Consider the following 16,473-nt stretch of genomic DNA (forward strand, 5'->3'; position numbering starts at 1 on the left):
TGTATATCTTGAGGAATAGTTCTCCAGACTTCTTGACGGACATTCAAAGCTCTTCTTTGGATGTTTCTGCCTTTTGTTCTGTTCTGTGTCAACATGATCCCACACTGCTTAAATAATGTTGAGGTCCGGAGGCCGATCCATGACTCGTAGTGTTCCACTGTGTGTTTCTATTCAGCAATATTTTACTGCATTGGCAGTGTGTTCGGGATCATTGCCATGCCGAAAAATTAAGCTGTTACCAATCAGATGCTTTCCAGATGTAATTGCATGGTGGATCAAAATCTGATGGTACTTTTCTGAGTTCTTAATTCATCATTTGAAGAGATCTTGAACACCACTTACTGAAATGCAGCCCAAACCTTGATAGAGCTTCCACCGTGTTTTACAGATGTCTGCAGGCACTCACTGTTGTAACGTTTGTCCTAGCTTGTGCAGTTGAATCTGAATGTGTAAACTGAATGTGAATGAAAAAGCAGCAATGGCCAAAGAAACACTTTGAAAGATTATCAGAAAGCTGGAGAACTATTGCTCAAGAGCGTTTAAAATGACAGAAGTCCGGAAGTAAAAGATAAAGAAATTATTATAAAAAAAATGTATAGTGGCACGAAGCAAAAATATAAATAATACGCCTGCACGGCTTTAACTGGAAAATAACCGGTATTTGTGCAGTCGAGCTGCGATTCGCGATTGGCTGAATATTCAGTTTCCGGCATGCTCGTGGGCGTAGGAGCGGAAGGGGCGGGGTTAATTCCAAAATGAGGGAAAATAAGAACATGTCCGAGTCCCCTTCTCAAGCGGGAAAAGAAATACCGGCGAAAAAGCAAAAGCTGAGCAGCGATGAGAACAGCAACCCCGACTTGTCAGGAGATGAGAACGTAAGCATTTAAACCGTGTTTGATGTTGGGCCGCAGATGAGCCGTGTAGCGCTTCTGATCAGTTAGCATTGTGCTAAAGTAGCCGATGTGCTAAAGGCTTTAGCTAGCATCTTTGTTTATTCATACCGGCTGGATTCAAACAGCTGGAGCTATCAGATATAGTTATTCACTGTGGACTATTTTAGTGTCTTCAAATAAATTTTCCCGCACGTGTTCCACCATCCATGTTAGCGCACACGTGTTTTCTTTGTGCTCAGACTGGAGTTATTCACGTGTAAACCTGGGCTAGCCTTGGCAAAAAGCATCAAGCAGATAAATAATAAACTAAATACTGACCAAAATGTAGTGTTTTTCGGATGGGTTGCTCAAGAATGGTCTTGAGTTAAGCTTTGATTGTGAGAAAAATGTTATAGCGCTTTATGAACTGATTAATGAGGAATGTTTTTGTAGCAGCCTGGGCCAACCACAGCCATCTTTACTCGTCTCCTCCTTCATTGTGTTTAAACTGACCCGATAGTTTGGAAGTGATACGCTTTTGATTGGTTTTTTTTTTTGTTGTTGTTTTTTTTGTGCTATTAAAAAGTGCAGTGTTAAACAAATAGCAAGGCAAGAAACTTGTTTACAATGTCTTCAGCACATCAGGCACACTTTGTTTATGAGTGCTCATGTTCTGGTCTCAATGCGCATGTTTAGAAGATGATTTTGCATTAAATAACACGTTTGTTTGTGTTGCTGCTGGTTGCAGGACGATGCCGTCAGCGTTGAGAGTGGCACCAACGCAGAACGCCCAGACACACCCACCAACACCGCCAATGCCCCTGGCAGAAAGAGCTGGGGCAAGGGCAAGTGGAAGTCCAAGAAGTGCAGATATTCTTTTAAATGTGTCAACAGCCTGAGGGTGAGTACGTCCAGCACACCAGACAGTGTGCAGAACCTAGAGGGGTTTACTGTGAAATGAGCCAGCAAATGTCCTGTTAACTGCCTGCAGTACAAAAAACAATACATAGTCAGTCAGGTATTTGGATGTTCTTAGCTGTCGATTCAGAAAAGGCATTAATAGGTCTGTCCTAATCTGCTGCCTGGTCTGATTTAAACTGCTAGGCAGGCAAGACAGAATACACGTGTGAATGAGTGACAGGTGAGTATCCAAGGAGTAGATATCGTGAAGGCAAAGGAGTTTAAATATTGTGGATCAACCCACTGAAAGCAGCAGATGGTGTGCAAAAGAGGTCAAAAAGAGAGTGCAACCAGCGTGTAGTTGGTAGAGACAAGTGTCAGGGTTGATTTGTGACAGAAAGATGGCACCAAAAGTGAAAGGGGAAGTTTACAAGAGGCCTGCTATGATCTCTGGTTTGGAGACAGTGGTGCTGACATAAAGACAAGAGGCAGAGTTAAAGATGTTAAGAGTTTCATTGGCAGTTACCAGAAGGGATACGATTAGAAGGTAATGCATCAGAGGGACACCGATTTACAGACAAGGTTTGAGAGACAATGCTGAGATGGTTTGGACATGTGCAGAGGAAAGACTGGATACATTGGACTAAGGACGATGAAGATGGAACTGGGGGAGGAACTGAAGGAGGACATGCAGTGGGTTGTTGTGTCAGACGAGGATGCCAGGAAGGCAGATGATCCGCTGTGGTGTGGCGATCACTAAAGGCAGCAGCTCAAAGTGGAAGAACACAGATGGGAAATTTGAATTATTTACAGAATATCGTCAGTAATATTCAGCCAAAGCTTGTAGTTAGGGCTGGATCAGGTGACCCTGATTCCTCCCTTTGTTACACTGCAAAAGGTCTAGGCTGCTGGGGGATTCCCATGATGCATTGAGCATATCTTTGGTCTCTTAATGTTTTATAAACCAGTCTGCAATTAATCATTAGTTATTGTTAATCTCTGGCAGTGTCTCTTTGTCCTTTATTTTTCCCCTCACTTCGAACCAGTGGCAACAGATTCCCGCCCCTACCCGAGCCTTTTTCTTCCGCTTAAAATTGAGTTTTTCCTTCCCACTGTCCCCAAATGCTTCTTCATAGGGAGTTGCCTGATTGTTGGGGTTTTCTCCATGTTATTGTGGTATCTTTACTAGGGCTGAACGATTATGGAAAATAATCTAATTGCGATTTTTTTTGCCCCAATATTGCGATTGCGATGCGATATGCGATTATTTTTTAAGGTCTTTGTCTTCTGTATTATTAAACAAAGACAAGCAATACATCATATAGTATGGCCAATACTATATTACATTAATTTTAAACTGTTCTTTCCTGGAAGACAGACCTCTGTTATGATGACATGAGGTGATGCATGAATTGATGACTGACATTTTTATTTAACTTCTTCAATCACAACAGTATATTTGAACATACACAATAGTTTATTTTTAGCTTACAAACATCTGAGCATAAAGTGCTGACAAGGAACCCTGGTGTAAACATTAAAATGAAAGTCAGTACAATGTGCAGATTGCAGAAATATACATAAACAAAATCAGTGGCTTTACCACACTCAGTTTTTCGACATCTGTGAACTACTAGACAGTCATTCAATTAAAAAATAATATTAAATAAATAAAACTAATAAATAAAAAATACACACATTTTACTGATCTCTGCAGTCAGTAACATTACACATAAAGTGCAAACATAATAGCAATTGTATAAACACACACACAAACACGCCTTTAAAATTTAAAGGCTGTGAAATTGGACGGTCTAGTTCTGATTAGCGTCACCGCTGTCTCGGTGGAGTTTAATAAACTCGGCCGTCTGCTTCTTGCTATCTAAAATATAACCAGACACTGGTGTAAATTCTCGACTGTCTCATACTTCTGTTTAATAAGTTTTCTGTTTGACGTTTAGTCAGCTGTGTGAAAACCAAGGAGGAACCCACCCGGGGGATTAATAAAGTTTTATTTTATCTAATCTAATAACTTTAATCTCAGCCAAACCGATTTACTCACGAACAAACAAAACACTGAAAAAAGCCCAACAATAACATTTTTAGGTTGTCTAAGTGACTTATATATTACGTTTAACCCGAGCAGCGAAACTCCGCGGTGATCTGAAAATGATGTGCCGGGAGTTGTGCCGTTCTCGGCCGCATCAGTAACCCTCGAGCTCCCGGCTAGCTGTCGAGCTGGTGGGTAGCAGACGCCTCTGAAAACGTCGAAGCACTTTTGCAAATATGGGATATCTTGATAAACTGAGCAGATATTTGATGTTTACACAACTACTTTCTCGCCTGAAAATATGTTAAGTTTATTTTGTGACCCAGAAAGATTAGTAAGAGTAATTTTAAAACTTAGTAGCGGCCGCCATTGTTGGAAACTGGAGTTTGGCTGGGCCGCGCTATGAATTCTGGGATATGGTAGTAATTTGGACAGCCTTCGGCGCGTCGCTGTGACGTAATCGGTCTACAAATGCGGCCTCAGGAGGATGCAGCCCATGAATTTGGACATGTCCAGAGTATAATCGCAGCCTTTGCGGTTAGAAAATTGCACTTGATCATGTCGCGATATTATCGCAAATGCGATATATCGTTCAGCCCTAATCTTTACCATATAATATGAAGAAGAGATTTCTGTTGTGATTTGGTGCTACACAAATCAAACTGAACTGAATTGATTGAAGTGTCATCTAGCCAGAACAAAGCCTTGTTTTGTTTAACCTGCTTCTTAGTACACCCATCTGGTTTAATGCGCGCTCATACATACAGGATTTTTTTTGTAGGAGCGCAAGTGGCTATTAACAACATCTGTATTTGTCTCAGGAGGACCATGGCCAGCCATTGTTTGGAGTGCAGTTTAACTGGCACAGCAAGGAGGGAGACCCGCTGGTGTTTGCTACAGTTGGGAGTAACAGGGTAAATAAATGATCAGTTATTTTAAAAGTTGGTTTAAATTGCTTATTTCTGTAGTGGGTCAGCATATTACCAGAGGTGGGAGAGTCCTGATCTGTTTACTGGTGTTTGTCCAATATATTGTTAGGAGTTTTCAAAGCATGCAGCTCACTGTGAAATGCTCGCAAAGACAATAAAAGCATGAGATTTACCAGTGTATAACAACAAGCTCCAATGACCCTGCTGATTTGCAATGACTTCTTTATCCATTTATAGTTTGGCAATGAAAGGAACATTAAAAAATGTCTTTTAAACACTGATTATTAGTGAACTTGTCCGCCTCTCACATCTGTGCTTATCCAGGTAACTCTGTATGAATGCCACTCTCAAGGAGAAATCAGACTCCTGCAGTCCTACGTTGATGCAGACGTATCCTTTCACCTACTTCCTCAATCCTTCTTTGCTCTCATTTGTCAGTTTTCCTAACACACAAAAAGTCCTGCAGTTTGACTTTTATATACTTCTTTATTGCTTAGATGACAGAAGGGCAGTCTAGACGGGTTTAATGCCTCGACACCTGAGCTGAAGGCTAACAGCGAGGATTAAGATATCTGATATTTTTACATTATCTAGCCATCTGAAAGGTATTTGAACTCCATAAAAGCTCTGCAGCTGAGAGCAGAAAATATACAGTGTAAATGGAAAAGAGTTCAGGGGGTACAGAGAAGAAGAGACGCTTGTTTGTGCTGAAGTTTGAGTGACTCTGTGCAGCTGACAGCAGGACATCTGAGTCTGTTAAAGAAAGGTAAGTGTAGATTCTGTTCAGGTTTCCTTGACTTTGCAAAGGCAGACGAGAACTTCTACACGTGCGCCTGGACCTATGACACCAACACGAGTCACCCCCTGCTGGCTGTGGCCGGATCCCGTGGCATCATCCGGGTGATCAACCACATCACGATGCAGTGCATCAAGGTAACTCGTCAGTCTTCACCCAACTGCTCCATCACTTCTGTCTTTTAGCAGAGTCCACAGTTTTCAAGATATCATTTTGAAATTTTGTGTGATGGTAGATACTAATAACAGCTCAAGCTGATTTAATTATGGTGAAAATCAGGTCATGGTCAAACCAAATGTGAAAATCAGTAAAAAAAAACCTTTATGGATCTTGTAGTTAGTACTGCAGGGTGGCTTTTTAATTTATTGTATATGAATGGATGTCTTGATGCATGCTCAATCATCCAGGTAAGTACATCTCCAAAACTTGATTCTGTTCATCTGGACGTAGCATTTTGTGGGAGAAATGTTTCGTCACTCATCCAAGTGACTTCTTCAGTCTCAGCTGACTGCAGGTGTCCCCAATCTTATAAACAGTACATTTGCATAATGACTGAAACCAGCCCACTGAAGGAACAATGGGCTGGGAGGGCAGTTCCTTAGGCTACATCCACACTAGCCCGGATAGATTTGAAAACAGCGTTTTCATCTGAAAACGCTCCGTGTCCACACTAGCGTTTTCGGCCGTTTTCACAGAGTTGAGCGTCCACATTGAAACGGCCCAAAACACTTACGTTCCAGTCCTGCACATGCGCAAAAGCGAGTGAGAATTAAATAATTTGAAGAAAGGCTATCTGGAGCAGGTACAAACTGATATTAACCTTTTTTATTAGAGCTGTCAAAATTGAGAGCAATCAAAACAACTGCTGTATAATGCACTCCGCTATCTTTGTTTAATTGGTCACATGACTGCATCACATGACTAAAATGCGTCATCGTTTTAGAAAGTCTGCACTTTCAAGTGTCCACACTGCGACGGGACAGCTCCGTTTTTGAAAATGCTGCATTTTTGAGAGCGTTTTCAAAACTCTTCCCTTGAGGAAAATGCTGTCTCAGTGTGGACGGGTTGCAAAACGGAGAGAAAACGATGTGTTTTCAAACAGCACTGCTGTAGTGTTACTGCAAGCTTAAAATAATCTGTATCACTTTCAGTGCACAGAAAATAGTTTTATTTGATTATGAAGCATTTTCAGGAAGCAACTTATAACAGTAGAGCTTTATTTACATTTTTTTTATTTTTGGAAAGACTTGCATTTAATGGCCCAGAGGAATGATAATAACTATACCGAATTTCACTTCATCTGCCCCAAGTTGTTTTAATTGCACAATGTGAATTAAGAAGTCATTTTTCCCCTTCTTTTCCAGCATTATGTAGGTCACGGGAACGCCATCAACGAGCTGAAGTTTCATCCGAGGGATCCCAATCTGCTCCTCTCTGTCAGCAAAGGTAAACAGTGATTATAAAGCACATTTGAGCTCTTCTGCGTGCAGTTCAAGGGTTCTTCCCGGCTCGTTATGCACACATAAGCCGGACGGCATCACCTAGAGTTACGCCAATAACCTTGTGTTTCCTTATTTAGCAGAGATTTGCTGATTATTATTTTTTCCCGCTCCTTGGAGGAAAAAAAGAGTTAAGCTGTGTCGCAGAGAGGGCAGAAAGACCAGCAGTTTGTCATATATTTCACTGTGAGGTTAATACAACAGCAGCAATGCATTTATTTTAAAAAAAAGAAAAAAAAAAAGGCCCATTTTCTTTGATGGCTTTATTGACCCTCACTCAACAATAAAAATCATCCCGGCAGTAAAACCCCTCTCAACTGTGATTTGTTGCTTCAATCTAAAGAGAAAAAACAGGTCACCTCAGACTCGAGTGTAGTGGGGATAAAGTTTTATTTCCACGGGACTGTCAGGTGGTTCCTTAATCTGAGATAAATCAGACAGCGGGGTTTGGATCTGTCACTGAAGGTCATGTGAACGGCAGCAAAGTTTAATCTTTCCTTTAATCACTGAAGGGTGTGTTTTTTTTTTTTTTTTTTTTTTTTTTTTTTTTTTAAACACCCTTCAGTGTGATTATAGCTGCTGGGAAGTGCAAAGGTGGTGTGAGTTTTTATGCTTTATGTGATATTTTTGATATATTTAACATGATTAATCAGAGAAACCAACGCTTATCACGTAGAAAAACTAAGACTGTGTTCAAATAAAGTTGTAAAGTCCTCAAAGAAGAAATTCATTAACAAAATAAAATATAATTCTACCCTTAAAGTATTGAATGCAATATAATATAAATGCATAGATCAAACTATGTAAATATAGAGGGGGGAAAAAGTAAAAAAGAAAAAAAAGCTGTGAGCATCTCTTTCACTGACCGGCTGTAAAACAACAATCAGACTTTTTCTTAAAGTCATCTCTTATTTTCAGATCACGCTCTTCGGCTGTGGAACATACAGACGGACACTTTAGTGGCCATTTTCGGAGGCGTCGAGGGTCATCGGGATGAAGTTCTGAGTGCTGTGAGTTTTACAGTATATGTGGGGAAATTTATCTGGGACATAACAGTGACTATTGTACAACAGGGAAAAAAAGATTCTGAATCGGTCTTTAGGGGATGACTGCACATGTTGGCACCATTACACCAGACAGTACTTCTGTATTGGGTTATTTGGGGGGGGAAAAGCTTTTCCTCGACAGCTGACACCACAGACTTGTTCATGTTCTACTTCTCCGAAGTGACTAGTGAAAGTATGTGTGTTTATTTTCAATCTGATTGAAAGTAAACAGAAATTATCCATCTGGTATTGACTATTTTTTTACTGACATTAGATTTTCAGCCTCACAGCAGTATATGCACGTGTGAGGCTGATTCTACAGAAAAAGCTGAATACAAAGTGTGGTCATTTCAGTTTTTATTTTTGATTTTTGGGGGGTGGGAATGAGTTTCTTTTAATGGTTAAAATTGCAGTTTAAAAAATTTCAGATCACAAGCTTGCCCAGTTGTCGGTGGTGTTCCTCTGGGCTGTGTCGTTTTCAGGTTTATCTGTCTATTAAGACCATCCCACCTTATTCTGTTACTTAACTTACACAATATTAAATCATAGTTGTCTGCTAATTTTCTGAAATGGTGACAAAACAGATGTTTTAGGTGAATGTGATTAAATTCTGTCTGTACTGACAGTTCACATTCTCCTATTATCCATTTCCTGTTTTGTAGGATTTTGATCTCCTAGGTGAAAAGATTATGTCATGTGGGATGGACCACTCGCTAAAACTGTGGAGGATCAATTCGGAGAGATTGCAGAAAGCCATTCGCGCGTCTTATGAGTACAACCCCTCAAAGACAAACAGGTGAGACGTCCAGAAGCTTTTTCTGTGGTCTGTTTTCATATCTGTGGATTTACATACATGGCATTATATTTTCTTATGTTGTTGTGGTTTTTTTTTTGGTTTTTTTTGTTTTTGTTTTTTTTAGGGCATTTGTCTCACAGAAAATCCACTTCCCTGACTTCTCAACACGTGACATTCATAGAAACTATGTGGACTGTGTGCGGTGGCTTGGTGATCTTATTCTTTCTAAGGCAAGTGAAAGGAAATCCTTTAATGCTACCCAAAAGGGGTTTTTTTTGTTTTTTTTCTTTTTAAGTTACCGTATATTCTGCACTATAAGGCGCACTTAAAATCCTTTCATTTTCTCAAAAATTGACAGTGCGCCTTATAATCCGGTGTGCCTTATGGATGAATTATGGTTGTGCTTACTGACCTCAAACTTATGTGGTATACGGCGCTCAAAAATGCTCAAAAAAATGTTTTAGTACGACTTTGTTAAGCAACAAAGCCGCACTGCTTGATGGATTGTTGGAGCATTATGGCTATTGTATCTAGGGGACTCGGAGTAATCTGGGTCCAAAACTCAGTCTGATTCATGTCCCAAAGTCGAACGAGCACTGCGGCATCACTGAGAGTTCATCTTTAATAAAATGATCAGCGTTGCTGCTTTACCAGTTGTAACAATTAAGTTTAACATCCAGACATCCATGAAAACAGAATTTATTCATTTTAATGGCGTTAGCAGGAAGTTAGCTCGCTAGTTTCCACCTAAACATGATATAGCATGTTCTGACTGAGAGATTTCTGAAGAAATTAAAACTTACAGCTCTGCCATCACTTCCAACAGAAAACTAAACAGCAGTGACGTTTGTAGGGTTACTAAAGTTGGACTAGCTGGGGTATAATGATATGCTACTAGCAACACAGCTATGTTAGCATAACAAACACAGTGAAGCTGGAGGATGAACGCTAACAATTTTCCACTCGATAAACGTTAACGTGAGGGATTCTGGTGGTTAGGGACAAATGCAATCGCATGGCAGGATGCTGTAAACGGACCAAACTTCAGTCAGGAGAACAACTGAGATAATCCATCTACAATATGAGGTTAGTCATTAATATACTGCAACAACATGGGAATAGAGCAGCTGCAAGAGAATTCAGCATTAATGAATCAATGGTACAGAAGTGGAGGAAGCAAGAAGAATGAGTTAAGTCTGACTTATTTGACTGTTTTGTTTTGCTTAATGCGCCTTATAATCCGCTGCGCCTTATTCAGCGCCTTAAAGTTTTAATGAAACAACAAAATGTACAACTGAGTTTGTGTTGTCATTCCAGTCTTGTGAAAACGCCATTGTGTGCTGGAAACCCGGGAAGATGGAGGATGACATTGATCACATTAAACCAAATGAGTCAAATGTGACGATTCTGGGACGCTTTGACTACAGCCAGTGTGACATTTGGTACATGCGCTTCTCCATGGACTTCTGGCAGAAGGTCAGCTATCTTACCTTTATTTATTTTGTGTATGATCAGGTTTTATATTTTCATTCTCATTTGTACTGATTAAAGGACAAAACCAGAATAATCAAATGTTTCGTCTCAAATACAGTTTTATTTTTCATCTGTTGGAAAGAATTGCATCATTTAATTGATTTACTTGAAAGGTCAGTCAATGCTAACCCAGTGTTTCCAGTTGTCCTGTCTTTCTGGTTGGCCAGGTTGCTGTCATTGTGCTCTTTAATATCAATTAGCCACTTGTCCAGCAAGTTTCTAGCTGTCAGCTGCAGTCTAACCTGGAGTTGGAGGTCACTGGTTTTAAGTAGTTTATTATCACTGATATTTAGTTCTTAAGAAATAAAAACTCTTGCAGAGGAGAAACGGAAGCTAAATCTGTAGGAAACACTGGATGCTGAGAGTTGTTTGTTTTCTTGTTGTGTCTTGGTGCTCTTACTGACCTCTGCTGTGATGCTGATACACAGATGCTGGCTCTGGGGAATCAGGTGGGGAAGCTTTACGTGTGGGACCTTGAAGTAGAAGATCCGCACAAAGCCAAGTAAGTTAAAAAAAAAAAAAAAAACAGACAACAGGCGTGCTATAGTTGTCCTGTATCTCCACTGCTCTTTGCCCTGCTTTTAGCATCAAAATATCACAATAAACGCTCATAAACTTAAACAGGTTGTTGTATTTGATCAGCTACACCCTTAGTTTCACATTAGCTGTTAGAAGAAAATAACACAGGGCCGTGTGGTTTGGGAATCTTCACATTGTGCTACTAGAAGTTTGGTATAGCTCATCGGGAGCCCTGAGGAACTACCGTCAGCACTGTTCCATGTTTGTTGTTCATATGGCTCATCATATCCTTTTAAGGTTTGGAATCAGTACCGTTGTCAGGAGGTTTGGTGGTAGGACAGAAATCTCAACCATGTAGAGCCATTTTAATCTAAAAAGTATTCTAAAGTCTCTGAGAAGTGACTGTGGAGTATATTTAAGCAAAGACCACCTACCATTAGACCCCAGTTGTATCATCTAATCTCACCGTGTCTGGAAATGTTTTGAGACCTCCAACTTGCAGTAAGTGCAGTTTCAACGGTATTACTGCCGCCATCTGGCTGTTTCATGTTCCACGTATTGGTAAACCCATGAGAAAGCCAATATGATGACTTGAATCCTTGGAAAAATTGAAAGCATCAAATACTGAAGAGCTGCAGTGCGGGGCTTTGGTTAACTGTAACACTTCGTATTTAAGCTTGGAAGTATGTGGTTTACAGTAGTGTCAGTTATTTCCACGGTTTTTAGTAATACCATTTCTTCCTGGAGCATACAGAAAGGCTTCTCCTCCATCAGTTACACAGATTTCCTTACAAGTGACTGCAACAACAGTAGTTGTAGTTGAAGGTTATAACACTGGTGCTTTTCCCCCAGGTTGGGAACACTGCTGCACCTAAACATTTACAGGCTTCGTTACCACTTTTTTTCCAAGTTCTTTTGAAAAGGCATTCAATTTCCTTCCTTGTGCATTTTGACAAGGAATTGGCTGAACCAGGAATGTGCAGGAATGATGCCCGGTTAAAAGCAACACTGTCTGAAGTGACAAAATAGTGGAAAAATGCCAGTTTAGTGCAGCTCAGAGGTTAAAACTTAAAACTGCTAAATGGTGCCGTCTTCACGATCAATTATTGCAGCATTGTCACACTTCTCTGAGCACCAATGCCCCATAGAAAGCTGCTGTGATGTCTTCCTGTGTCTTTTTTTTACCTGGCACATTTAATGAAATTGGGACTCTTTTTGTCTGATTTATGGTCAGAACACTGATTTTTAAACAACAAATATTCACAGGTTACAAAAGAAACATTTTTATTTCAATTGTTTCATCATTTTTGTAATTGACACTAACAAAGGTTTCTCTGTATTTTTTGTTTGTTTTGGTTTTTTACAATTTTCCCCCAACTATCTCTGTTCCTCTTCAGGTGCACCACGCTGACCCTCCCCAAATGCACATCAGCCATCCGGCAAACCAGCTTCAGCCGCGACAGCAGCATTTTGATAGCGGTGTGCGATGACGCCTCCATCTGGCGCTGGGATCGACAGCGCTGAGGTCTCCGGTTGTTCCTGTTGCTTCCAACTCCCCTGCCTCTGTGTTGGTGTACAGATCTGCACTGCAACAAGAAAATGTCTGTACATTTATTCTTGTATGCAGATTAAAAATAGTTTTGTTTGTTTTTTTTGTTTTTTAATTCCATAAAAAGAAAGCCTTCTTTTGTCTTCATTTCCTGTTTGTCTGCCAGCTTAATTGTGAAGGGAAGAAAAAACAGATTTGCAGTGTTTTTGATCCAATAAAACTTGGATTTACTCTGTTCATCTAACAATGTTAAGCTGAAGGATGAAAAAAGGAACAGCCCTGAAGCCTGTCTTGGTGTCCTCTCTGGGTGCCTTCTGGTTTGCTATGCTGTCCCATCCATTGAAATTATAACAATAAAAAAGGAAATGTGTGGAAAAATAAGATATTTTTAATGCATGAAAACAGAATTTTCTGTTGTAATGTGCCGTGTTTTTAATTATTACAGTAATAATTGGTTTGCTTTGATGCCCCCATTCACACACATGGACTGCTGTTGCATAATTTACAGTGTGCTCTTTGACACTGGAGTATTCGCACACACACACGTAAAAACTGAATAAAGTCTTTTGTAGCTGTTCCCAAGCGTGATGTTTGTTTAGGACGGTATTAGCATAAAAATAAGCTTTTATTTTGAAAACTTTAGTCCTGTTACAGGGAGCAAAAGGCAGGTGTTTTGTCTTTATTTATCTGGAGTCATTTGAACTTGAATAAAACTTAATTTCTATAAATATATCAATATCAGACTTTTTTTTTCTCTGACTAACAGATAAAAGTGCGCACTGAATGAAGTTTAGACGCTTTATTTGCGCCTTTCTCTACACTTTCTGCCCCACTCACGCAGGAGTCATGTGATCAAAGACTTTGCCCCTGGTCTCGTCTTGATGAACTACCTCCGATCAAACGCCACTTTAGTCCACACGCGAGCGCGTGAAAAATGACGTCGTCTGTCCGCTGCGGACTTTTGCCCTCCGATTGACTGGACGAGATAAACCGGACTCAGCCGCAAAGACTCCAGCATGTTTTCGCCAAAATCACCAAAAAGCTCGTCCAGGTACGGCTCCGGGGAGCAGATCTGCATGGTTGAATGTGGCGGTAAGCCCAGATGCATCTGTAACGTCAACTCAGAGGGCTGCAACAGGAGGGGCTGTACGGCACAGTTAAAGGTAGGCCTTCAAACAGCTGTGGAACATCTGCAGCTGATGGCTTAGAGAAAATTTGATCGCTAAGACCTCATCTTAAAAAAGCTGGAAAGTAGCTGTTAGGATGTAGTCCCTCTGTTATATTGAAGAGCGGGAGTATATATATTTTCTTTTGAAACGTAATAAATATTTTACTGGGATAAAATAATCTGATAATTAAACCTCAATTTGTGGTTGAAATACAATGTAAAGAAATTCGGTTTGTTAAAGTAGACAAGAAATCTCCAAGAACATTTTTTTTGCAGAGACAACATAAATGTTATGTGTGTTTTCATTATGAAAGAGAAGAATAGTTTGCACTGGCAGCAGGGACAGTTTCACAGGCTGAACAACAAAGCCCACCTTAAAGAAACAAAACCTGCTCCTTCCCCAAATTCTATGTGTTTGTGCCTGTTGGAAGGGTTTAGGTGTGTGACCTCATGTGTTTATAATTATAATAATAGCCTAAATCAGCAGTTTGTTCTTCACTGTTAACAAGTGAAACTCTTGTTCACACTTCACTCATAAGTACTACCTGTTGCCTAGAATGAGTATATGTGAGAAGAGAATATGAAAAGGTGAAAATCTCAACATAGCTCAACAGCAATGCAGTTCGATTAAAACATGTCTTTGGCCTCGATTTGACAGACTTCTCACATAATACTAGCTTAATGTGAGTGGTACAGTGTGGAAAGGTTCCAGAAGCTGACTCTGAGTTTGTATTTTATTCCAAATCATTAGTGTAAAACTATTTTAATTTATTACAGGTTAATTACCGTTAGTTACCAATCGACTGCTATCTAGTGTGTGTCAACAATTTTCTTTCCCAAAAGGAAGCTTCTACGCCTCAGGCAGACAAGTAACCATGCAGTACAGGCGCTGAGTGAGTCACTCAGGTACTCACCCCTCTTTTAGTGGAACTAGATTCAGTGATTCAAATCGTTGGTACTCTCTGGTCTTCATGTGGTTTCACAAGTCTCAACAGACAACATAAACGCCCCCAAATAAAGTGGAGCAATAAGCACAGCGTGTTGGCTGGCCAGCGTTCTGGACACTGAGTTGCCCAGAGTGTAATTTATTTTCTCAGCGTTTCTCAAATGTTCTTAAATAAGCTTCATCTTTGAACTAAAAACCAGCTTGAAACCATGGCTCTCACTCGAACCCCGAAACAACCTCCAAAGAAAGGAAGTCAAGCGCTCATCTGCCCCGGTGGCCTAATGGATAAGGCACTGGCCTCCTAAGCCAGGGATTGTGGGTTCAAGTCCCATCTGGGGTGCTGTCCAGCAGAGTGGCGCAGCGGAAGCGTGCTGGGCCCATAACCCAGAGGTCGATGGATCGAAACCATCCTCTGCTATGTGTTTTGGATGGCCCGATGTTCTGAACTGTGTCCAAAAACAGACGACACTCAGGTCCTGTTCCCCAAAATGCAGACAAGTAACCCTGTAGTACAGGCACCGAGTGAGTCAGTCATGTACGATAACTGCCCCCGATCACCAAAGGCGACTCCTTATGTGCAGTGTTGGTCAAGTTACTTGAAAAAAGTAATCAGTAACTAATTACTGATTACTTCCCCAAAAAAGTAATCCTGTTACTTTACTGATTACCAATTTACAAAAGTAATTAATTACTTAGTTACTTAGTTACTTTTTAAAAACCAGATTTACAACCTAAAGAGGTGATAAAGCGATAGATCTTTCAGCCCAATTCTACTTTTTCTGCATAATCCATCATACAAAATGTAATCAAATGGAAAAGTGTCTTTTTTTAACTTGTTTTATTAGTTTTAATCTTTTAACTTTATGCATCAAGCAAAAATTTTATTATATGCAACATTCTCTGACTGGAAGAAATTAGTTTAACATTTAAACCTATTTTCTGCACATTCCAGCACATGAAATAAAATATTTTTGTGTGTTTACACTCACTCTTTCAAATAGATGCAAGTAAAACACAGCAGAAAATAAATAAAGTCAAAGACTCAGCGGTCCTGTTGCTCTATTTTCACCTGTAAAGCATGAGTGGGGGTAGGCGGAGGTTTACCCTGGTGCAGGTGTGCCACGGTCAGTTGAAGAATCCGTGACTTTCTCTGTGAATTTCCCATTACGTCGTTGCGCACTCCGTGCTTGTTTAGAGGTTTTTTCGCTGTAAAAAGAAGTTTTCTTCCCACGCACAACGGACACTAATGTTTTTGTCACTTTTTATGGAATCAAACTCAAAGTAAGGTCAGTACTTCCACGCTTTAAACGCTGCACGCTCATACTCTCTCCCACAATCGATATAGGATCCATTGTTGATCTGCACACAGCTGTTGTCACGAACCTCGCACTCGCTTACGTCACTGTCATGAGACATTCTCGCAAAAAATCACGGTTTTAGTAACGCAGTAACGCAGCGTTCCTACGGGAAAGTAACGTAATCTAATTACCATTTTTGCAATAGTAATCCCTTACTTTACTCGTTACTTGAAAAAAGTAATCAGATTACAGTAACGCGTTACTTGTAACTCGTTACTGCCCATCTCTGCTTATGTGTACATAGAGCCTAGCAAATGGACTCCAACTCCAGTCCTGGAGAACTCCTTTTTTTTCTTTAGCTTTTAGATGCATCCTTGTTCTGACACACCTGAATCAATTGAATGGCTTGTTGTCAGGCCTTTGCCAAACTTGATGCCATGCTGAAGAGCTAATTCAAGCATTTGATCCAGCTGTGTTTGAGCACGTCACACATGCTCCTGCTACTCCCCCTCTTTTAGTGGAACTAGATTCAGTGATTCAAATCATTGGTACTCTCTGGTCTTCATGTGGTT

General features: G+C 40.3%; 2 protein-coding genes and 1 non-coding gene across 3 annotated transcripts in view; all 3 read left to right on the plus strand.

Moving 5' to 3' along the window:
* Positions 1-716: 716 nt before the first annotated feature.
* eed (embryonic ectoderm development) lies at positions 717-13,219 on the plus strand. Its single transcript, XM_026157601.2, has 12 exons — positions 717-875; positions 1,621-1,773; positions 4,644-4,736; positions 5,076-5,141; positions 5,559-5,684; positions 6,912-6,993; positions 7,965-8,056; positions 8,755-8,888; positions 9,013-9,118; positions 10,206-10,364; positions 10,850-10,923; positions 12,338-13,219. Exons 1-12 carry the CDS (start codon positions 756-758, stop codon positions 12,462-12,464), a joined length of 1,332 nt encoding a protein of 443 aa, XP_026013386.1. The 5' UTR covers positions 717-755; the 3' UTR covers positions 12,465-13,219.
* Positions 13,220-13,389: 170 nt separating this feature from the next.
* LOC113015577 (copper-transporting ATPase 2-like) overlaps positions 13,390-16,473 on the plus strand; it is a 67,814-nt gene continuing 64,730 nt past the window's right edge. The window contains exon 1 of the mRNA XM_026157600.2: positions 13,390-13,652. Coding sequence (XP_026013385.2) covers positions 13,506-13,652 — 147 coding nt within the window. The 5' untranslated portion in view covers positions 13,390-13,505. The remainder of the gene's footprint in view (positions 13,653-16,473) is intronic.
* On the plus strand, positions 14,871-14,943 carry trnar-ccu (transfer RNA arginine (anticodon CCU)). The gene has a single exon. It is a non-coding gene; the product is annotated as a tRNA-Arg (tRNA).

This window comes from Astatotilapia calliptera, chromosome 23, assembly GCF_964374335.1.
Source record: "Astatotilapia calliptera chromosome 23, fAstCal68.1, whole genome shotgun sequence".
Classification (NCBI taxonomy): domain Eukaryota; kingdom Metazoa; phylum Chordata; class Actinopteri; order Cichliformes; family Cichlidae; genus Astatotilapia; species Astatotilapia calliptera.